The sequence below is a fragment of the Solea solea genome, chromosome 2, assembly GCF_958295425.1.
Source record: "Solea solea chromosome 2, fSolSol10.1, whole genome shotgun sequence".
NCBI classification, from domain to species: domain Eukaryota; kingdom Metazoa; phylum Chordata; class Actinopteri; order Pleuronectiformes; family Soleidae; genus Solea; species Solea solea.
The window spans coordinates 28783127-28807934 of record NC_081135.1 but is presented as its reverse complement, the minus strand read 5'-3'; the positions used below and the strand labels follow the sequence as shown (position 1 = coordinate 28807934).

At 41.1% G+C, this 24808-nt stretch overlaps 1 protein-coding gene across 2 annotated transcripts in view; it reads right to left on the bottom strand.

Moving 5' to 3' along the window:
- LOC131455550 (ephrin type-A receptor 6-like) overlaps positions 1–24808 on the bottom strand; it is a 307078-nt gene that overhangs the window by 140122 nt on the left and 142148 nt on the right. Inside the window, exons 1-2 of one of the 2 annotated variants that reach the window (XM_058623249.1) lie at positions 9429–10416; positions 2045–2109 (exon numbers count right to left, since the gene is read on the bottom strand). In XM_058623249.1, the coding sequence (XP_058479232.1) occupies positions 2045–2109; positions 9429–9537 (174 nt within the window). In that variant the 5' untranslated portion in view covers positions 9538–10416. Of the gene's footprint in view, positions 1–2044; positions 2110–9428; positions 10417–24808 lie in introns of those variants that run through there. The other variant, XM_058623250.1, reaches the window with a different exon arrangement.

Genomic DNA, 24808 nt, shown 5'->3' with positions numbered 1-24808 from the left:
TCACCTCAATGCCTTAAATATTAATGGTAAATCGGAGGATAGTGGATGAGTGAGGAGGGAGAGGGCTGACAGCTTAATCATGGAGGCAGCAGCCACCCTCTCTCCTCATCCTAAACGCTGTGGGCGGCTGTCACCACGACCTACATGATGTAATCACCTCCATAATACTGATATGGGCCACAAAGGGCCTTGCAGAGACAGAGAGAGAGGGAGGGAGACATAGGGAGAGGGGGGACCTCAGGGATCCTCCAGCTGAGGATCATTTAAAGTTGAAACACTGCAAAAGTTTACTATCACAGCTAAATAATTCAACACAACCTCAGATCACTTATTAACAGACAGACACCAGCGGTTGCCTTTTCTAATCCAAATTATACTTCAGTCAGCACTTACTTAACATAACATTCTGATATATTATGTCATATTCCAAAACCAAATCATCTTTGCCTTTATCCTATGTTTATCTTTTCTATTTTTAATATTTTTAATACTCACTTTTTGCATTATGCCTGACTTACTATTTACTATAACATGAGCGCTGTTTATTGCGGTATTGCCCTTTATGTCCAAAGGCATAAGCTACATGTGTGAATATAAATAAACAGTGAAGAACTATACTGTTCCATGGATATTTAAAAAAAAACATGTCGATAATACATACTTAATTGTGCAAAAAATTCACATTTAAAAAAAATCTTTTCTTGCCGTTTTTAAATATATGTACATTTATGATTGACGTTTTTGGAACTACAGTCAATTACAGCAGTTTTATAAATTTGAGGCATGTCACGTTTCATCACTTTCTAGACCTATAAATGTACAGAGTGTTGTTGTCTTAGTCACTTTGAATTAAATACTGAAAAGAACAATGTTTTTTCTTTTTCTCCCTGACAGACATCATAGACCCCTGACTCTGAAAGTAAATATAAATAAACACTGCAATGAGAGCTCACAGCTTATAAGGTGATAACACTACAACTACAAATTCACCTCATTACATGAAGCACTTAACACTTGACATATTGAAAAAGGCTCTACATAAAAGAGGCTTTAACATCATCTTCCGCCAACGTGTTTCTTCGGCGGCCAGATCCAAGCCAGAGCTTGCGTTTACACATTGAAGTGGGCGCTTACTGCAGACATGAAGAAGAGCGACATTTATTCTTTTAGGCCCCCGTCGTTCCCGGACGCCCCTGGAAAAGCGATGGGTGAGTGGGAGACTCCTCCATAATACGCTGCCTCACCATCAGAGGTCACTAATTATTACACAGTGGACTTGGAGAGAGGTTTGTAAACTTGACCGTCACAACTCAAAAGAGAAGAAATCGGCCTTCTGCTCGTGCCGCATCCAACAGGAGGACATTTTAAATCAAACCTCCAGGTGTTCTGACAGGACAAAGATCAAAACATGAATGTTTTGATGTGAGGACATTGCAGTTTGTTGTCAGCACATCTATATTTTATGATGCCAATATGCCTCGGTTTGGCACTTGCTGCTGTTTCACAGATTTTTCAGCGAGACAGAATACTGGAGCTGGAGGCACTTACTGCCAGAACAAAATGAAAATACCCCTTTTGGGATGCTGACTGACAAAAATACAGCATAAGGTACAGCTCATGCAACCATTGTATCTCTGGTAACTGATAAAGAGCTGGAGATAAAATGGAGGCTCGAACATAGAGTCTTTTTTTAATTTGATCTTTTATATGAAATCCTGAACATGAAGATCATCAGGGCCAATTAAAATGAATAGTTACTCTGCAAAAAAATGTATTACATTTAGATTCATAACCAAATCTAAATGTAATGTTGGTGCTCTAAGTATTAAATTCAGATGAATAAGTACTTGGATAACATTTATAAAGTGGGTGAACTTAAAGACCAAGGCTCCACTTTTCTGTTTTTTTCCCATGTGGACAAACAACTGTCAACTGTAACTCTTATTGACCCTATTAGCATTAATATAATCCATTTTATTGATCCTGCAGCTGCCACACAGGAGTAAAAACGATATATAATTGGAAATGGAATTGCCCCTCTTACCCCGTTTATGGGATATGTCTTCCATCCAAGCTCTCCAAGCACAGACGTCGTATCCAGCAGCACAACTGAAACGAGAAAGGGGGGGGAGAGAGGCGAACACAGCCATTAGCAATCTGTCAACACACAAAAGCCTCTACTTTCACACGAGAAATTGAAATATCAGTCACAAACATGTTCATTTAGACATTTTTATATTAGCAGAAATGAGTTTCCCAGATGAATATGTATGAGCGTAGCGGGGCATACAGTGAGAGCAACGTTTTTGCCTCTTGTGACACAATTTGGGGACTGATGGATTGTCGTCAGATTGCTGTCAACAGTCCATTCCCTCACCTGCTGTCCTTTGCTCCCACCCACAGTTTCGCTCACAACAATGTGTGTGTGCGCGTGTCTGCGAGTGTTCCCGAGATATAATCAGGGATAATTCTGCATTCATCTCTTTCATTATGCCAACTATTAATTACTGTAAATTACATCTTTGTTATTGCATTTCCCTGGGGTTTAATATGCAGTTATTTTAATTTGGTATATTCAAATTGGTATAATTGTCCCATGTGAAAAGCAATGCACTTTTACCCGGGAAAATAGTGTCACCTTTGACGGCGTTTAGTCCTGGAAGTGGAGGACAATATATTCCGAAGGAAATCGTGACCAGTGATTTATAGTGACAAGAAGCAGAACAGCTTCCTGGATTTACCTCCGCTGTGTTGCCAGAATCACATCACTAAATTAAAAACATCAATTTCCTCGCACTCGTGCCAATACGGGAGAATATGGAGCAGACACGGTCGCTTCTTCAAAGGCCATAAAAAATACACGCAGCCCATTCATTTACTGTGTCAAATTCACGGTGTGAGTGTGTGTGTGAGAACAACAGCGAGACAACGTCTTACCTACAGTACGTGTACTGTACATCTTCATGAATCCGAAGAAAACAACTGGCATTTGGGGAGCGAGTCCTCGCTGACAGAAACTTGCGAGACTTGTCTGAAGCAAGTCGGTTCTTTCTCAAGCTATTAATTATTATTGTAAAATCAGAACAGCCACTGACATGGATCCCTATTAGAGTTCTCAATGGGTTAGCCCGGCCCGACAAATCAGAGCGGGTTCAGGCGGGTCGGGTCGGGTCGGGCCTCCTTTTTTCTCGCCCATAAAACACATTTATTGCAGGTTGTAAATTTGATGTTGTTTGTTTTGAATCATCGCTGTTCACGTGTGGTGAAGAGTAACTCTGGCTGCCTGCTTGATGGGCCGGGTCGGGGTTCGGGCTTAAAGACCCGCGGGCCGGGTCGGGTCAGGTTGTAATTTTCATGCCCATGTCCCTATACAGTTATGTTAGGCTGAGAATCACACGTGTTTATTGCTGACAGTGATTCTACTCTTTTTCTACTTAGATAATGATCAAGTTTTAAGTACCAGTCAGTCAAGAATGTCCACTCCGAGCCCTGTAAGTGGTTCTTCGGAGGGCTTATTATACCAGCGCACATCTCTATCAGTGACAACCTTTCCTGAATACATTTCCACTAACAGCAAGTTAATTCAGCCAAATGTACACCTAAGGAGGTCATGTTGTGATATTACAATTTGCAAATTATATATCTATCAACGAATGAGACTGAATATGTTTACGTCTGTGAATGCACAGTACGTGATGCTTCTTTTCACCAGTTATGAGGCTGCACCAGTCTGGTGAAGACCTGATGTCTGCTCACAGAGTTTTTAACTTTTTTTGTGTGCGCGTAAATGTATCTCAACTCCCCCCCTCGTCTCCCAGAGAACTGGCACACGACACACTTCAGAGACACAACGCAACACCTGTTTTGGATCGAGCCAAAAAGGCTGTCTCACAACATCCAGGGTTAAGATAGGGAATGAAACGTCTGTGTTGTCACAGTCAACAAACACACGGCAAAACATACAGGTTGACTGTTCAGCAGACGAGTGCACATAGCTACACGAGACGACGGCAAAACAAATCTTTTCACGCCAGTCGACGCTGAAATCTACCCCGCGGATAGACCCACGGAAGAAGAATATCCGAGGACTGAACTGCAACTGCCACACGTCTACTAATGCACTCGGGAGACATAAAGAGTTTATTGTGCTCATAAACACGCGGCTGATCATTGTCATATAAACAGTGAGCATATCGCTCGTCTGATAACGAATGGTAACAAAAATGCTGTTCTGACTGTTCGTGTCGATTGTGACATCATTTTTAAACATAAAAAAAACCATCCTTTACATTCAAACCACTGACTCGGAGTTCCTGAAGAGGGAGAAATCCCTCTTCAGCCATTGTCTCACTTAGGTTGAGTGGAACTTAAGTGCATATGTGAGAGGACAAAGGTACGGCCACTACTTTGTGATTTCACTGTAAACGGCTTACAAGGAACCTCGCGTATTAAACACATAAAGCACCTAGTAGCACATTTTGTGCTACATCAATCTGAAACAGCAGATTGGTCTTTTGATTGACCGTGCCGTCACACACAAAGAATGACTCACAGCTGACCTTTCCATCTTCCAATCCTGTCCTCTCATCCTGCCACCTCATCTAGGCTATATCCTGTGCTTTTTTCTTTTTTCTTTTTTTTATTCCCTCCATGTTGACTGGATTTGGATCGAGTCCAGTTCTCCGTGTGTTTGTTCTTTCCTGCCCAGCGATGGGTCCACACCACATCTGTGCCAGTGCCAGGCTGAAGGACGAGCTGGCACAGCCAATGGTGTTAATGGACACACCTTTAGGCTACTGTGAGCAGCTGAGCAGCTGAGCAGCCCCCACAGACTGCGCAGTCGCCGACAGTTGGCTGCGAGGCTCGCCGCGGTGAGCAGTCTCACACCTCACTCTGCCATAGATACAGAACAGTGGATGTGCGGTGTCGTGACGGACTTCAGTGCGACATCGGATCAAAACCTTTCTGTTGCAAACTTCACAGGAGTTGCGGGAAAAACCGTCCGATGGAGATGAAATGTGTCACGAGGTGACTGAACCCACCCTCCTGCGACAGGTGTGCTTTATGTGTGCGAACAACTTCCAAATGAAACACCTCTGGTTTTGTTTTGAAGTGGGATTACACTTGTTAGTAGTGTGATCTGACACCTGCAGCAGGGGACAGGATGCCAAAACTTGAGCAAAAATGTGCTGTTTTTGTGACACAGTACTTTATCGCACGGTGTTTTTTTTTAAACAAACTTTTCATTTTGTCCATTAAAAATACATCAACAAATTTAGGTCACAAGAAAGGAACCTAAATGTCTGTATAAGCATACTTTTTCGTGTGTGCACTTTCCCTTGTGTGTACTGTACGTTGGTTTAAGTACAGCGTGTACCAATGTACATTAAAACTGCCTGAACAGGATACATATCCATCCATCCTACCTTTCTTTGTTTCTCCCTCTATCCCTCCATTAAGTCATCTTTCAGCAAGGCACCCACATACCCTGCCTGGAGCTGAGGCTCCTCTGGGACTTCCAGATATAAATAGAACATGAGCTGGCCAACTCATAAATATATGGAGCACCAGAAGACATTTCTTGTCTGGCCTGCAGCCCTCGTAGGCCACAAAAACACCCCGAAATAACTACAGCGCTAACAACCGACCCAGTGGCAGTCACATCCACTGTTACTGCATGTAAATTTCAATTTGGAGCGGTGTAACGGGTGTAGCAGGTGTGAATATGTAACCCTATAAACCCGTAACCAACAACGACTTTAGGCTCCCCTTCGATTAGTAAAAGGACGACGCTTTTAAAAAGAGTGCGAGTATTCTAAACCCAGGTTGTGACATTTAAAAGTTTGCCGAAGGTAACGAGTCTTCACGCGACCCCGGAGTCACAGAATAACGTGTTTCAATGTACAATTAAAAATGTCTATAAATAACAAGCACAGCATGGCTCTTAACGTAGTCCCTGAGTGTCACGGGGGGGGGGGGGGTGGAGCCAATCCAGGCAGAGGGCGAGTAGGCACCGGACAGGTCGACAGTCCATCATCTGCATTCCTTGTAAAACAGGACCCGTCTGGAGACACTTTAGTATGTCGTAATACTTTATCTCTCTAATCAAGACTCGTATAAGTACAAACACACACACACACACACACACAAAAAAGAATAGAATAAAATAAAACAGAGACTTGTGGAAATGGATACTGATGAGCGTTTTAGTGACGGGTTCTGGGATACGCCGTGATATTATCAATAGCAGAGGCAGTCGGACAAGCATGACACGGTGTTTAGCATGTCTCCACACAAGATCAACACCAGATTAGAGTTTGATATAGGTTGTAAGTGTTTTAAATTAGAGATTAGTGACAGGAATTTGTGCCAATAAAGCACGACACGCTGCCTTCCCGACGACACCTCGATACATGACAGCGCAACAGGTGTTTTGATTCTGCCTCAAATGCAAAACACACGCAGGGACATCACTAGCTTTAAGTGTCCACAAAGAAGTGCTCGCTTGGCCAAATGATCCTTTATAGTTGCGGTTATGGTCAATTCCACTTTTAGTGGCGACATTCTGTGAATAAACAAATACTTTTTCTCCATTTAGCAAAACTTGCCGATAGTTAGCAGCACTCCCACAACAACACTGGCCGTTTTTTGAGAGTGTGCCATTAGTTTTTAAGTGCATTTACAATGCAGGAGGGCTTTTACAAGCAGAGTAAACATGGCAGTGATCATCTTGATACCTTTTGGGATTTGGTTTTGGTTTTTTTTAAGTTTTTTTAAACATGAGAAATCAGCCAAATGGTAATTTAGATGAAACAAATGAAAGAAATACCTGCGTGGGTTGATGTGTAATGATCTGGCTTCAACTAAGTTAAAGATGTCAGCACATCTACTCTCATAGCATACTGACAAACCCTGGGGAGGGGTGGGGGGCGTGTTTTAAATGCAACACCAGCACCGCTATTTTTTTTTTTTTTACCAAAGCTAATTCATATAAATGACATTTCGAAAATTAAACAGTTTCCCCCTCGAGGCATAAAAATGAATTGTGAGGGTTTGTTTGGCTGAAGAGTGGACTATTAAATGGATGTTGTTCAGCAGTACATCATAAAGTTCAGCACTCCGGTTTGGAGACGTCTCAGTTTCTCCAAAAATGCATCTTGAGTGTAAAGTGAAGGAACTATTTTACAAACACAGTCGTAGCGAAAGCAAAAGCTGTGAATATCGAGACATAAGCAGTACACACACACACCACAGTGCCGCGTGAGTCAGACGTGCAGAGTTAATTTTCTTATGGCGACTGGCTGGGACTTGGCGGCTGATTGATTTTCTTTGACAGCACACTGCTGCTTAATATCTCCTTCATCTGCAGCAGTGGCCGTGTTATCAGCACTCTGTGGGTGGCACCAGTGAGATCACACAATTTAATCAGCCGTCCTCAAAAATCAGCGGCGAGCTGATTTTCATGATGATTTTATAGTTAATGTTTTTTTTTTGTTTTTTTAGACTAAAGAAAAAACAAAGCATTAACTATAAAATCATCATGAACGACTGAGGGCAGCGCATCATACAGCAGTCGTGTCTTTCAAAGACCCAGCAGCGTCTCATTTCACCGAATAAATGAATACAATGTAAAAATGTGTCAAATGTGTGGCGCCGTCATTTGATTCCATTTTCGAGTTGTGAATGATTTTTCATGCATGGATTTGGCTCTCGGAGAGGGAACAATCTGAGCGATGTCAGAAGTGCGGAACAAAGACGTCCCCGGTTTGCTGGGTCTAAGCAATCGTCTGCTCGGGAAAAGGACAAAGGTTCCAAAAATCCGGTTAGCAAATGGAATTTGTGAATGTTACATTATGATCACAGGGGAGGGAAACGGGGGAACGACGAATAAAGAGTAGAGATGATGGGAGATGTACTGATGGGAGGAAAAGAGTGCAAGTGGGAACAGAGAGACGAGGAGTGAAAGGTGATTGTTTTTTGTCATTGTTCCCCTAATAGCTGACATCTTCTTTGTGTGGGAAAGCTCTATTTGTCGGCGCTCAGAAGCATCAAACTACACCGAAATGTCCCCGAAGTACACAGTGTATATATAACTGTAGCTGAGCAGAAAAATAAAAGAGCATGTGTTAAACAGCATTCACAATGCAGCTGGATTTTACTGGAAAGGTTAACAAAGAAAGTTTGTTTTTTTTATTTTAATATTCTCTAACCTAACCTCACCTTTTCTTTGTATCTGTGTATCTCTACACTACTCTAGACAACGGCTGCAGTTGTGGTGCTGTGGTCCCAGACCAAGTCAAAGAGAGAGAGAGAGACTCAAGTACAGTGGAAAGCAGACCTCGGTTCAATCATTCAATCTGTGGCAGAGAAAAACCCAGAGTGAGGCTGTTGTGTAGCAGCTGTCGGGGGAGAGCGGGGCGTCGCATTACTCTTATTGAACTAAGAACAATAAAACATTACCAAGATGTGGGAGAGAAGCTGATCCTTTCCAGTCCCCGCACAATCAATACGACTATTTTAAAGTTCACTCATGCTGAAGCTGCGTGTGTCTGTGTGTGTACATGCATGAGGAATACACTCAGAGAGGTATGTTGAAGGTGGATACAGTCTTCACTGTTTACACTGTACCAACGTCACAGGAGTCACAATTCACACACTTCAGTCGGTGAATGTTTTTTCGTCTTTGGCGTTTAAACTTTGCACATATCAAAAACACCCTCAGCACAAACACGTGCATTTCCCTGTTAAGTGTCTGAGCTCACACTTTCACACAACTGTCACCCACGTTTGGATTCAATATTCGGCTGCTCTTCTGTGTGTGTGTGTGTGTGTGTGTGTGAAAAGCTGTGTAATTAAACAAGTCTCAGGTTTGTCACTTTCACAGTTGATTTCCATTAAAATGTGTTTTTGTCTCCCTCTCTCTATGTCTTTTTTCTTGTTCTATTGCGTATGAAAATTTTGCTGATGCAATCAAATAAAGTATATTGGAGAAAAACTTCAATTTTAAGTCTGGATTAGGTCCATGGTGCGTTTCTCTACACACACAAGTCTTAACATTATAAGGACTAAAAAGTAAAGCCATTAAATCTCATTTTTAAACGACAGTATAAGCAGTTATTATTATAGTCTGCAATCCAAATCCCTTCATATATATATATATATATATATATATATATATATATATATATATATATGTATACTGCTTTTCAAATAAGATTGATATCACACTGTACACGCGTGGATGTCAGTCGCGTTGCACCTTTAATCCTGCGGTGATTTGCTCTCAGTTTATCATCGGACCCCACTCCACTAACACGGAGTCAAATTTAGAACAAATTAACAGACATTTACAGCAGGAGCAGAGCGGTAAACACACACTAATCCTGAGTGGGTCATTCATTTCATGTGCGTGCGTTCCTTCGCCTCACCTTGGTTGCACTGGCCGAAGCGAGTGAGGACAATTCCGAGAAAGAGTGAAACAAGGAAGAATCTCTTCCCACAACTCATGTCTCCTGCAACATCCATCATCGGCTTCATCTGAGGGACGGAGTCTGGCCGAGAGGGTCGAAGCAAAAGCGGTCCTTACTGGTCCCGATCCTTTACATTTGGTCCTGGTCAAAGAGAACTGCTGGACGGCGGAACAAGAGATCCATCCTTTACCTGGCGACAGCGGCGTCGGCGGCGCGGAACAGGCGGGTTGTGGCGGATAAAGTCGCGGAGATATACGAAGTGAAATCAAGGTACTTTGGGCTCCTAACAACTTCACAGATTCCTTTATTACATTGTTTCAAAGAGACACTGAAGTGCCCTCGTCAATTCGGCGCGTCTCCGTGGCGCGCAGGTTAAACGAATCACCGCTGTTGGCACGAGGACGCGCCGCGGACTGCCAGCTGTCGGTCTCCAAACAGGTTCCGCTGCGAGCTGTGAGCGGCGAAGAGAGCAAATGAGTTGGGATGCAGCGGAGGAGCAGCTGGAGCGGCGGCTACACTGGGAGACTGCGCATCTGTGCAGGATGCTCGGCACTAGAGGGGGTTAGCTGACAAGACAAAGGTGTGCGAGCGCGCGTGTGTGTGTGTGTGTGTGTGTGTATGTGGGTGTTATCTACTGGTTCAATGGTTCAAGTACAGGGTTTCCTAAATTTTCCACAGTGACCTTAAAAAAACACTAAAATAGCTCCATCTACTGTCTTTGACCTCATCAGCTTCATGGTTTTGTTCTCATGTGATGAAGCCAGTGACAAATGAAATAAAAATAAATAAATACATGCACGTCTTTGAAATAAGTAAGGGGGAGATATATCATTTGGTTTCTAACACTATGGTTTGGACGGTTTGGCAGCAGTTGTGACCAAAAATAAATTGTTTCAATGACTAAATATGAAGATATTTCTCTCTTAAATTGCCAGCAGAGTGACAGACAGACGGCGGTGATGATATAATGTGGAGACAAATCCAACAGCTCACTGACTCAGTGACTGTAGAAAGGCCACCTGTGAAAATGCACCGCTCAGGGAAGACTGCTCAACTTGCCTTATTTCGGAGGAGAAAACTGTTGTCACACAGGTGTGTTATTTCCATACAGATCAAAACAGTGATTACAGCAGCACTGGTGTGGAAGAGGCACTATGTGTTCGGCGTGTTAGTACAGCAAACTTTATCCCAGAGGAAGTGGAGCTTCATCTGCAGTGCATGAGTTAGCCGCTGCGCCTGCCAACGCCACCAATGTCAGCCAAGATTAGGGAAGGTCTTCCTCTCATCTTCATGGACGTCTCATTGAGTGAGTAAGCAAACCCTCCCCAACCTGACCGGGTTAAACAAAGCGACGTCGGCTGCTGTGACGAGAGCCAGTCAGTCAGAACGTAGGAACAGCTTCCTGTCAGCACGGAGGAGGTAAATACATCAACATCACAATCCGTCACCGCCACTTAGTTTCCAGCCAATCGCCAAACAACGCAGAGAAGCTGCCAACAGACTATCCTGACTTTGAGCGGCGCAGTGTGCAAACACACTGGAGGACACGGGGGGTTGTGGCATAGAATGTAATTGTCCACAGTGGCCCGTTTGTGTCTATTGTAGCCTGAGACATTCCGCAGAAACGCATCGCGTTCTTTAACACCACACTGCAGATGTGGTGCAGCTAGAAAAGAGGGATGAACGCTGCGGTGCCTCTCCGTGAAAGGGGAGATCATTTAGACTATAGCCATAACTTTGTACCTACTGTTTTCTCATTAAAAGAGACAATTATTAATAATAATAATAACATTCTCACTACTTTGTATTTTCATAGCACATATATTTCATTGCTGTATATTTTCAATTGCAAAAATGAATACTTTTGTTTTTGCAAGCTGCAGATGACTTTAATCATCTCTCATCCCTGCAGATACTAAGACTGGTGATGACGGATGAATGATGATGAAAGAGGGCAAACTGTTGAGAAGAGGTCCTCTACTGCAGCCACCCCCCCCCTGCAATGATTTGGTTTCCTTTGCTGTAATAGTGGTCAATGAGCTGTGACTGTAGAGTATAGGGGGCCTAACTGTGAGCTATGATTCCGCCTGTCCAAAGAGAACAAGCTCCGTCCATCTGTACTCATCACAAGCAAAGAGCTGGAACGAGACCACATCAGCACAACTGACAGAGACAATGAGACTTTATAACGCTAATGGGTTCACTAATGTTCTGCTCACAATGAAGTGCCAAACCCGCACAGAGCTAGCCCCGGACTCGGGATTCAATCCAAACTGATTCTTTTGAAAAAAAAAAAAAGAGGAGGCTGAGAGGGAAAATGCAACACAAAGTATATTAAACACCAGTCATTGCAATGCACCACATTTGTCCAGTTTTGTTGTTAGTGTGTTGTACGCGGGTGCGTATGCTTCCATGAACTTGGCCAAAAATGACAGAATGACATAAAAAAATAAAGCAGCATATCTCCCATGGTGGTGGCGGCGGCGTGTGTGGTCTATCCATGGAAAGATTAGCTCAAGCATATACTGCAGTGTTGGGGTTGGGCGTGAGCACTCAGACATTTGACTTGGGTAACATTCAAGGCTTTAACACCGAGCGTATCGCTCACGACACATTTGGAACAAGCGCGCTCTGCCTTACCGTAATTACACAACGGTTTGGGCTATCGGAAACATTCCAATGGTTTCTGAAAGACAGCGCGTGGTAATTTCACTTCAGCGTTTTTGTCACTAGAGAGGAGAGAGTGGGAAGAACAACGGTAGATGGTTTCCATTTTTTGGCCTGTTTTTGCACATTGAGATTCAAAGAAACATTGAGAGACTTAAAAAAATGTTCATACTGTTAAAATTTCAAATTCAACATGCAAAGACTGTTGTTTGTGTACAACTGCAGTGTTTAAAATTGGTAAAACAGTATTCTCTGGTCCTTTCATGGTTAAAATAAGCAAAAAAAAAAAAAAAAAGGTGTTGAAGCTTAAGACCCAGAATAGATATTCAAATAGTGTGATCATCAAAATTCTGGTAATGGCACATACGTTTTAGCATAATTATTAGCATAATTATATACTCAAAATATCAAAACTAAGACTCTCATTTACATATCAATGTAGTCATTAGCGCTTTTAACTCAATTCTTTAAAAAAAAAAAAAGAAAAGTGGATTAAAAACGAGTTCAGAGACTGCAGTGCAGTATCAGAAAAAAAGGTAAAGTGCAAGTACAAGATGTGAATAAATGTAGGTTAGTCATTTGCTTTGGACCAATGGCTGAATGTGGCTGAATGTGGCTGAATGTGGCTGCCTTCTCTGATTTATACTTTTGCATAGGATCGTTATAGAGCCTACACTGGTGCACAGTGCCATTGTGAGCAATTACGCTCGTACACTTTGTGTCTCTTTGAAAAAAAAAAAAAACCTAAGCAGCTGAAAAAAAAAAAAAGAAATCTCAATTTAGTCACACTTAAAGATGTAGTAAAACTACAGCAATTAAACTGGCCGTGAAGCTGTTGCTGTGCTGTCTGAGGAGAATTAAACGGCATTGTTCTGCGTTGGTACAATAAAGTTCAACTCTTAAATCTCCCTGTTAATCAACTACAGTTAATACGACGTCGACTTGCTGATTAGAAGAGTAAATAACGTCGACTTTATAGACATTCACTCAGTAATGATTTAATATGAGCAAATGTTTCCCCATGGCGGGGTTACGTTGCACTTCATCCACAATAAACTTCTGAGACGCCGAAGATTCGCACGGCAACAGCTAACACATCTTCCTATTCTTGATTATTGCTTTGGCCCTACGGGAACACTCCGTTATCAATGTGAAGTTTCATTCTACTGCGCAAAGGCGATGATGACACTAAATATTTTCAAATATCACAGCAGAGGAAAAATAGTGGCTCAAAACAAACCGTGATTGCACTGCTTCGCAATAGCCTGCAGCCATTTACAGTCTGCCTTGTCTTCTGATTTGTTTTTTGTGTTCTTTTTTTTTTCCTCTCTCCTTTGAATCAAGCTCAGCTTTTGACTTACAAGATGAGTTTGTGTGGAGCCGCGTGGCCTCGAAAAACACAGGCCCCCGAGAGTCGAGATCACAAGGCCTGGTTCACACTGGATGTGTGGGGTGTGACTCGCTGCAGCAATGGCGTGACTGATGTGTGCGTCGACCCACACCGCCAACATATTTATGAGTTTAGTTTTAAACTAATTTTCGTTTACTCTGGCGAGGGGGAGGTTTTCTGTGTTTCTACGGTTACTTTCTACATATACAGCTACTAAAACAGTTTTAAAATATCATGTGTAAGATAGGCAAGGTGTTGAAACTCAAAAAATAGATACACCTGAGAGTGTGAACAGCCTCAGTGTGAAAATAGCAGCAATGCACGCGTCCCATGTTCACCGCGAGATACTGCATGGACTTCAATACATCTGTTGTATTGACCGAACTCAGGGCTGGGTATGAAACTTCAGCACTTTCATGCGTCCTCTATCACCTAATATCAAGAATGTGTGGCCATGTGATGACAAGTTTCAGAATCTAAGGAGTGAATCTCATCAGTGAGCCAATAGGCATGCAGCATGCTGTGTTTAAGATCTAGTGATGCTGATGATTAGCTTTGTTGAAGTTACAACCAGAGATGGAGCTCATTCACCATGGGGAAAAGAAGGAGACGGGACATAATTCATGTGTGCGAGTGTGTCTTTGTTGTATTTTAAGATGCTTCCATCCATCCATCCACCTTCTACCACGTTATCCTCCAAAAGAGGTGCTGTGCCAATCTCAGCTGACATAGGGCGATAGGCGGTTAGCCAGTCCATCACAAGGCTACATACATAGACAACCATTCACTCTTATACTCACAACTATGGTCAATTTAGAGTGTCCAAATGACCTAATCATCCCCATCAATCCCCATATTGCATGTTTTTGGACTGAGAACTCAGAGAAAACCCATGCACACACGGGGAGAGAACATGCAAACTCCATGCAGAAAGGCCCTTGTTCCGACCGGGTCACGGAGCCGGGTCTTGTTGCTGCAAAGGCAAGACGACCAGGCCTCCTGAGACTGAAGACATTTACTGTAATGTAAACAAAGGTATTGCTCATGAATCATTATCAAAGTCCACATACTGATATCAATATGAATGAAACTAGGAAAAACTTGACCGCACTAAATTCAATAGAAGCAACACAAACATAAAATGGGCAGCTACGACAAAAAAAGTGAGGTAACTGTGTTTCCAGTGGATGAGTTAACAACTATTAATGATAATGTTTGGCTATATATAGCAACAGCACTTATAGCCCCCTTTGAGTTTATGTTGGTACATTTAGGTGCATGGCAGACAATGAAAGCCTGCATTCTCATTTTAACTCTGAATGTGAGCTCCACCAACTGCTGAGAGCAACGATTGACACTTTAGCCGGTAATGCTCAACGTGTCCACTGCCGGGTGCTGATAAAAATACTGCACAGTGGAGTTTGGAAACGTTTGGCATAAAAAAAAAAGCGGACAAAAGGTGACACAATGAGCGTGGAACAAACGACGGCTGAATTTAGAAGGCCACGCAACTAAAAATGAGAATAGAGACGAGGAAGTCTCCGAGAGTGGCACTCATGTGAAATCAGTACTGTGTTCCAGCGCGGAAAATTAGATTTCCCTATGTGTGTGTTGTTGTCGCCTGCCCGGCTTACACTGTGCACAGTGTGAGAGGACGATGGCTGATTTATGAGCTCGTATCGATATGCAACAGTGTGTGTTTGTCACAGACCCAGCGCTTTAAAGAGACTGCTACAGTGTGACACTGGATGCTTTCCAAGCTTATTCTGTCTAGATTTAGCCATCTGCACATCATCTTACATAGACTCAACACGTGAAGATGATGAAGAATGTGACATGAATTAGGTTTTCAGCATCAAAAAGTGCATTCACATTTAAAAAAAAAAACACTCTTACAATATTTTAAATCTTTACAAACTTCGAAAATTACGACGGAGTATTAGGGCGTGATTTTTTTTCTAATTCTCAATGTGGCCCCAATACTCCGTCGTAGAAAATAGCCCCTTGAAATATCAAGTTAGCGTGTAATGGGAAACAAGAAATAGACATTCATTTGAATTAAAGAGTGAAAAAATAAGTAATTTTCAATAAAATAAATTGAATTAACAACTTGACTTGGTCAGTTCTTGTGGCTCCTGCTTTCTTTTTAACAGTAGTGTGAGTGAACATGCAGTTTATTTCTAATGTGTGTCTAAAATCTTGTTTATACTACGTGAGGCACTGCAGTGTGGACTGTTGACTGGATAAACAAGTCAACAAGACAACATCTGCCAATGCATGTAGTGGTTATATGAGAAAAGATACAATATTTTATTTTTATTTTTTTAATGATTTCTTTACATATTTAAGTTGTTTTGTCATACCTTGCAAATCTAACAAGCTATATCAGATCTATATCTTTCTATCAGGAGTCAGGCTTACAAAAGCCAATAAATGATGCTAAATTATACACGTTGTAAAGTAAGATGTGCGATGGAGGTGGGAAGTGTTTACATCTTACATGTGACTTCTCCCCCGCGTGACTTTGTTAATTACGTTTTATCCTTGGATGCATCCACTGTATCTACAGCACCTGTACAGTTACAGAAATTCAGAGGTCTGGAAATGCTGTGTTGAGTAAAAATAATGCTTAACTTGTAAAAAAAAAAAACTCCTTGTATACATTGAATTGGCGTGAAAGTGAAATACATGGGTTTTTTTTCTGGCCTCTATCCTTGCAAGAACAAAAGAAGAAAAGAACAAGAGCACAAACTCTCCTCTCCAGACCTAATGTTTTACCCAGAATGACTTGCAGTGTGTATCTCACTGCACACAGGCATGCACACACTTGTGCTACACTTTCCAGGTTGCTCACCTCCCTGGTTGCCTAATAGGCCATAGGCTCTAATCTGGATGGCCATGGTGCTCAGGAGAATGAGCCGAGCAAACAGAGAGAGCAGCTTATTGGGCCTGAGAGCCAGTGTGTCTGTAACCCCAGCTGTTAAAGAGACATCCGCCTATCACTCAGAGATGAAGGACGAAAACTGGACATCTTCACAAGCACAGGCGATTTCCAGGGATGTGTAGAGGACAGCTTTCTTGCCAAGCCTTTTTTTCATATCTTCATATAGCTGTAACAAATGAAGGATAGCACAATATTACGTGTGCATAAGTAGCAGTTATCCAAATAAACTGTTGACTGGGGTTCATATAATGCAAAAAAAATAAAAAATAAAGCAGACACTTCTTTGTAATGTACTAAGATTTGCTATAAAAGGGACAGAACATAACAAATCCTTGGCAAGAACCTTGTGCACTAATTTGCCTAATCTTGTGCAATTTTCTCATATTTTCTTTTATTAACTGAGTTTTACAAGGTGTCTGGAAACAAATCCATCTCACTCCTCCGTCGCGTCAAAATGTGATGTTCTTAAGTGCAGATTGAGCATAATTTTCTCACTCAGCAGAGCAAGTGTCATCAGCAGAGCACTCGTCTTTCCGTGAAAGCTTTTTAAACAACACAACAATAAATACTCCTCAGCACAGACATGTTCCCAGAACCAAAGGAGAATAAATTCCACAAATGGAAATCGCAATGTTTGATAGCTGAAAGCACAAAAAAAAGGCATCACTATAAGCCATTGCACCTTTTTGTTTAATGAGCGTTTCTGTTACTTTGCAGACAGGCTCTGTAATTACAGTCAACAGTGATGTAACGTGGCATTCAGTGACTTGACAGTTCCCGAGACCTGCTGGGCAGCCAGATCCTCAGCCCTAAAATGTCCCGTAGTAATTGACAAATGGATGGATTAATGGTGTATAAAATGATCTATCCATCATAGGGGCTAAATGGGGTAAGAGAGCACCGCTCTGTCAGATACGCCTTTTTAGAGCCTGGTTTCCGTGACCTCTGTGTAACAGGACACAGAAGTGGCTGCCTTTATTTGACTCACTGTAAAAAGCACATTTTCAGCTTTGGGAAAAAACAAAATCTAGACAGCTATTCAATTCTGAGTTTATCATAATATAATAAACTCAGAATTAAAAGCCCCGGATTAAAAGTAAGGGCCCTTGGATCGCTAGGACCTCTCTCCAGTGATTATACAAAGTTGGGTCCCTGTAGCTGTATGTCTTTTGTTTGTTTTAGTGTTGTCTTTATTATTGTTGTTGTTGTTTTATCTTTTTCCCCTCACTTTTACGATGTGTGTGTGTGTTTAATCTCTACTCTTGTAAATTCATATTTATTCTCTATAATCCTTACATTTTGTCTGTCCGATGGTCAAGATGCTTTGCAAGCAACAACATGCAACCAGCAACCAGGCAACTATTGGACGATACCAGCTGTCAGTCACTCTGGCGTCCACCGGCTTCCTCCCATTGTCCAAAAACATGCAATATGGGGATTAGGTCAATTGGACACTCTAAATTGACAGTAGAAGTGAGAGTGAATGGTTGTTGGGTACTATTTGGCCCTGCGATGAGATTGGGACAGCACCCCCCGCGACTCTCCTGGATTTTCTCAGGAAAATTCTGAATCAAGTAAGAATTAGGCTAATTTCCCCATAAACGTCTATTCAAACTGAGTTCTTTATTTTGCAACCAGCAGCGTTGCCCCCTGGTGACCATTCAACATATTCTTACTTCCTGATGAGTGTCACATGGAAGACAATGCCCACCTTACCCACCGTTTTCAAAGTGAAAGCTGAATTCAATTATGCAAAAGCATGTCACCCTCCCTTTCAATGCATCGTGGCCGTGCAACATAGTTACTATTGTATTTTTGGAACCTGCCACTGCCGTTTTGGGCAAGCGTTTTCAGTTTGTGTGTGAGATAAAATGATAACACACACCAAGAGACAACGGCACAGTGTCAAGACTGCTCTGTCAGCCTTTTTACAAAAATGATTTGATGGATTTTTGTGACAATTGTGCTTGTTTATCCAATTTAATTAAATCAATGGCGTTGGGGGAGATAAACAATGACACAGAAAATCTCAGGTTAGTTTGGGTGTGAGATATCAGACATGTACATAGTGTGGTAGTGCCGGCATACATTGTGTGTGAAGCCAATGTTCTCAACGATACTTTAGTACAGCTTGATAAATTATGCAGCTTAATAACTCTGCTGCTTACCTCGGCCTCCATCAGAGGACAGCAGAACCTGCAACAACACTACAGCCGTCGCACAATCACTGACACTGTGTTAAGTAGACAAAATGTGAAGGGAAAAAGAGCTGGCAACTCACCACAGTGAGGCTTTTCTCCTAGTTATGAGGCATAATAGTTTGCATTACTTTCCAAATTTAACCCTTGAACAACGAGCGTATCTCAGACGACACGTCTGAGCTGAGAAGTTGCACTGCAAAGACAATGTCTGTGCATCTGGACATTGAGACAAAGACTCAGACAAATGTTATACTAAATAAGTTTATTAAACTGTTCAAATTTCAAATTTAACATGCAACATCTGGTGTTTGTGTACAACTACAGTGTCATTTTAAATTATTAATACACTATTTAAACATGCAGTGATTTGTAAATAACTGCCAGATATTGAAAGTTATTCTGGAAAAATGGGCAAAAGCACATTCTGGCCCTTTTATGGTTAAAATAAGCCAAAAAAAAAAAAGTCCAGACAGACATTTAGAGGTGTTTAAGGGTTAATTGATTCAGATTAAAACCTAATTCGCTGGTGCTAATCCCAGCTGACATAGGGTGAAAGGCAGGGTACAGCGTGGACAGGTCGCCAGTCATAATGTGTTTTGATATTTTCCATTTATCTTAAAAAGAAAACGAAAACCAACTAAAAACTTCCGAAAATGACATGAATATCACTTCTCACGGTTCATACTTGGAAGCATCAACGTGAAAGGTTATACGAGGATTATTATGCAGACCGGACAGAGATAGTCACACTTGAGGAGCTGTCTCATTAGTCTAATTCATCGTGTGGGAGGAAAACAAAGTACTTGCAAGTAAAACTTCACTGAGAGGAAAAGCTCAACATCAGACAACATAAACTCTTTCAAGCCACTTAAGCACCTCTCACCGGGAGACTGCTAATTGCAAGTAGCGACAGAGGTTCTGAATGACCTTTGAGTTTGATTTTGATGAGAGGCGGTTACACGACTTAAATCCTGAGGAAGCTTTGCTCTCCACACGAAGAATAGAAACTTGAAAGGCTCACTCGGTTACAGAAAAAAAAAAAATTGATTCGCAGGGACATAAATAGAGTATCGCTCCAAAAACATAAACAAAGACGAAACTACCGAGAACAAGTTCAGAGGTAACATCCACAAAGCGCTTGGGACCAAAGTAGGAGGCTCATACATCACAGCTGCTTTTAATGATAAGTAGAATATTAAAAACCCTCAAACACTTTAAGCTAGCCCATTAAAAATCATGTTCAGCAGGGAAAATGAATCCTGCTTTATCTGTAATGAACTGCAAGCTAAGGAAACCATCATGATTATGAACATATTTTCATATATCAGCATTACATTTACCATGACGGGAGAGGCAACTGTTGAAAAACACGAGAGAGAATGTATGGTGCCACCTACTGACAACAGGAAGCAGCCTTGTGTGACAAATAGGGATGTTTACGATTAGCAGTTTAAAAATCAATAATCAAACCGCTTAAAAAAAGCACATTTATTGTTAATAAATCAACCAACAATGTCTCTTTCCTTTTTTTTGGTGTGTCATTGCTCTGGACCTCGCTACTATACAAACCTCTGTGTCATCAAGGAGCGTGTTTCTCTGCAGCCTGCAGACTTAACTACACGGTGACACACCGTACTACACGGGCCCTATTTCTTAATTGGGCTATTTGTGACTAATTATGTGAACATCACAAAACGAACATATAATTGTTCATTTATTGTTGTAAACTATTGTGGTTAAGCCATTCAATTATCGGCTAAGAAAAGTGCACGACATCTGAAAGCCTCAAGAGAGACAATCATTTTCAGGGAGTGAAAGGCAAACATATCAATATTGGTGGACTTTATATAACGCCATCCAGTGGACAAGGAAGAAACAGCAGCTTTTAGTTTTTCTTATTGTTGTGTTTGTTGCTTTACAGAGGTTAAAAGAGGGAAACTGTGAAAAGTCCTTTCAGGCTTCTTTCCTTCCTTTCAAAAAAGTCAATCAATCATCATTAGCTATGTTTACATGGAGAATAAAAGCCTGATTGGAATAAAAAATAGGTCATGTGAACACCCGATCTTAAAACTCTGCTGATCCGATCATGACATGCTGGTTTGGCGCCGTCACGTGTCTGATCCACGGTCACGTGAGTATTAAACTAATGATCACGGTGTGTTTCCTTTCCACAAAGGAATAATGTATGGACAAACAAAGTCGTGGCGTTTGTTTACTATGGAAGCGGAAGTGAAGTTTTGTCTTCTGCCGCAACTTCCGGACAATTAGACAACACGGCGCACGTCAAAATAGTCCATTCCGACTGAACCACAGTCCGATCATTTAATTCTGTGTCCACGTAATTTGATGGAATTGCAAATTCCGATTCGCACACGTAAACATAGCTACTGCATAAAAGCATCAACACTTTATTTAGCAACCGATAAAGTAGTAACAGCCAATAATGTAATAACGGCCAATAACGTAATAATTTGCCAATAAAGTAATAAGTGATTACGTTATTGGCCGTTATTACGTTATCGGTTGCTCCAGTCCCCCTGCTGGTGAGAATAATGGAGGCTACAATTGCCTGATTTAGTTTTCCAGAAAAGTGCTCTATTTCTAGAACAAGGGCAGAAGTATAACGGCATTCCCACTAAGCTGGAACAATGTTCACACCTGAGGATCAACGCCACACATCTAATGTTGTTTTTCTTCCTGTTTCTCCAATCATCTCTGTTCTTACTGACTGAACAAGTGAGTGAATCATTAGCTTGAGCTATTTTCCTCACGTTAGCAGCACAGCAGCTGACACGGTAATTGCAGCTTTTCAGAGAAGAGGGGGGGAAAGTGAACGGAGAGGGGTACAGCTACTCAGAGAGCTACTGCCGTTTTTAAGACCTCTTCACTCGCTTTAAGTTGGGCTCTCTGTCAGCAGCTGTCAAACCATAATCACCCGCAGACAGCTGTGTGCGTGTGCGCGCACACTCGCAGCCAAATAGTCCCAATCAAACCTTTTCTTTAATTTGAAAGGCAATTTTGTTGTTTTTGTTGGGTAATAATACCATGATATAATATAACAATAGCTACAATCACCGAGCTGTCTATTTCATTCAATTTCTAACCTTGTAGAGCCCCTCTCTCAAGGTTTTGGAATAGATCACAGATAGTATAGTGCCAGGGACACTTGCTGAGCCCAAGGCATATCCCTATAATTAGTCCTATAATAGATAACCACAGTCAGTACTCCTCATTACTTCACAGCCTTTGGCTGCAGTGATGAAGCGCTCACAACTTCAGTTATCTTTCTAACACACTAGTGTTTTTAACTGCTGTGCTATATTGTGGACATGTTGACAAAATGTCACTTTCACCATGCATTTATTGAGATTCAGTGGGTTATAAATGTTGGTATCTTAAGACATTGCTTTTATGGATTCATTTGTTAATGGATATTTAACATTTAATCTATCCGGAGGCAAAGTGGCATCCATCCACTTCGGGACTTGCAGTGTACAAGTACAAGTCAGTCTTCCGTTTGTGCAGCATCGCTCCTGAGAGTTTAATCATCAGACACAGTTCCTCGGTGCGTTCCCTCCCCGCTGTCATCGGAAAACGCAGCGCTTTTCCAGTGATGGGTTTGATTTGTTTCAGAGCAGCAGGGCTTTCACCAGCGTGTTTGAATAACACGGTGTGTGGCTTCTTAAGAAAAAAGCAAATATGCAAACTTGACCTTTTCTGCTGACAAAATTGATTAATTGGAGGTCTGCGTGGACGGTTTTGATGAGAGCGGCTATAAGAGGAATCACAGGTCTGTGATGGCCCGTGTTTTCTTTAAAGGAACCACAAGACTTTCACGAGATTTACTTTACTATAAAACATTCTAATGTCTAATAAATGCATTGATTATATATATATATATATAATATACTGTGGACTGAAAAATGTGAACAACTGAATTCCAAATGAAACATACTGACATAATTTTTTTCCCTCAATTTGGAGTGGATGGCACTGAAATGCTGGGTATTTTTCAATGTCAGGTGGAAAATAGACCAAGAAAAATAATTGGATTTTATTTTATTTTATTATTATATCTCTATGGGTCGGCCACCAAATATCAAATACCAGAGATTTTCCTTCCTGATGCAATGCTCCTATTTTGAGCACACTGGATGTGCCGTGCCCCCCTCATAGCTGGGGTCAATTTAGAGCGTCCAATTAACCCAATCAATGAGGAGCAACAGGGATTGGGTACCTTGACCTGTCAAGATTTCAACCGACAACCCTGCAGTTACAAGTCAAGTTAGAGGACTCTAAATGAGTGTATAGAAATAATATAAGAGACTGCAAATACAATAAAAACTGTAAATGAATTACACTATATTAAAGTGACCCTTAACTTTTTATTAAGTATTAAGTGAATCTTTTTTTTTTTTTTTACTGTGATTGATGATCAAAATGTGTGCCGTCTACATGTCTCTGAAGTTACATTTTCTATAATTAACAGAGCTCTTACCCTAAAGCCACTCAGTGTGGCTGCTCTAATCACGTGTCCTGACCCAGCATCTCGATCCAGATCAGAACCATGGTTGGCTTTATTAGTGTTTTATATTGTTACATAATGTTATTTTATTTTATTAGTGTTTGGTAAGTAGAATTATCGGAAGTGATTCATGACACCTTGTGAACAACGGCATTCCATCATAATTTAATACCACCATGCCTGTATTTAGTAAAAATGAATAAATAAATACATAAATGAATAAATCTTAATAAACAATAAATAATAAACAGAGGACGACATACATACATTCTGACTGTTTAGAGTTTGAATAGACACATTCACCTCCTCATAAATAATAGATAATAATAACACATTTTTAATAAATGATCTCTGAATCATTTCTTGACAAATTCCCATATCCCCCTCCTTTAATCAGATCAGTAGGTGCACAAAATTGGTTAAACCATAAGAAATATGAGGAGTTTGCATTTTTTGTTTTAACTTTTTTTTGTTTATTTTAAACTCACTGTATAGTTAGTTATTAAAGAAACATTGTGTGGATTAAAGCAAAGCAGTTTTCCCATTTGAAGCTGTGGGGTAATGTGATAAAAATGAAGACTATTATTAATAATGCTATGATTGTTTGTTCGTCTTGTATCCTACAATTACAACTACATATGTGCTGTGGTAAAGTTATTTTAAGAGCAGGAAATGAAGTCCAAAAATGAAATGACTGAAGATTATAATTTGCCAAACACTGGCCAGGACGCTTATGTAAAAAAACACACAAACATATGTCAATCTGTCTTCATGGCAGCACATTTAAGTCCATCAGGAAGGAAAATCAAACATGTTCACAGTCAGTCTAACATCGCTAATTTCAGTTACAAGTGGGGGAAAAAGGAAATGCCCATGTTTCTCCCATTTTCGATTTCATTTAAAGATTATTTTACAAAAATCGATAAATATGATGGCGTACACTAATGCCAAGTTAGGGTTTAGTGAACGCCAACCCCCTCCTTCATTATTGCACGGTGTTATTAGAGAAGTAAACTGTTGTCACAGCATTGTGCTAAGGAAAGCAATTAGCTTGGCAATGAAAGCAGAGCATCCTGCCATCTGCAGTCAGCCCAGACTGCAACACACCAACACACATTGTCACTGCTGTCATTCTGTGCTCACTGGCGGGCCCACAACCAATCCTACTGCTTCAACATGGGCCACACATAAACAAGTCTATGTTCAGGCAACCACCATTCTGTATGTTGGGAGTCAGGAGCCAAACATCCCCCATAATTGTGTGTATGTGTGTGTGTGTGTAAGTCAAGAGCCCAAATCGACAATATTGGACTCAGCTGACAATTATATGGTGCAGTGGACCAAAGGCAGGTATGAGAATGACCTTGACTGTAGGCAGCAGCAGCAGGCGCTCACAGTGTCTAAATAAATCTATGTTTGGATTATGTTATAGATACTGTAGTCACATAAAATATAAAATATAAAATATAAGCTTAACATGATATCCCAATATTCCAGAGACATTTGGGATATCAGCATTCACAATATTTAAAACATATACATTGAAAGTGAGTGTTTGATTTGATATAAATCAATATAATACTATAGTATTTGTATTAAGATGGAAAGATA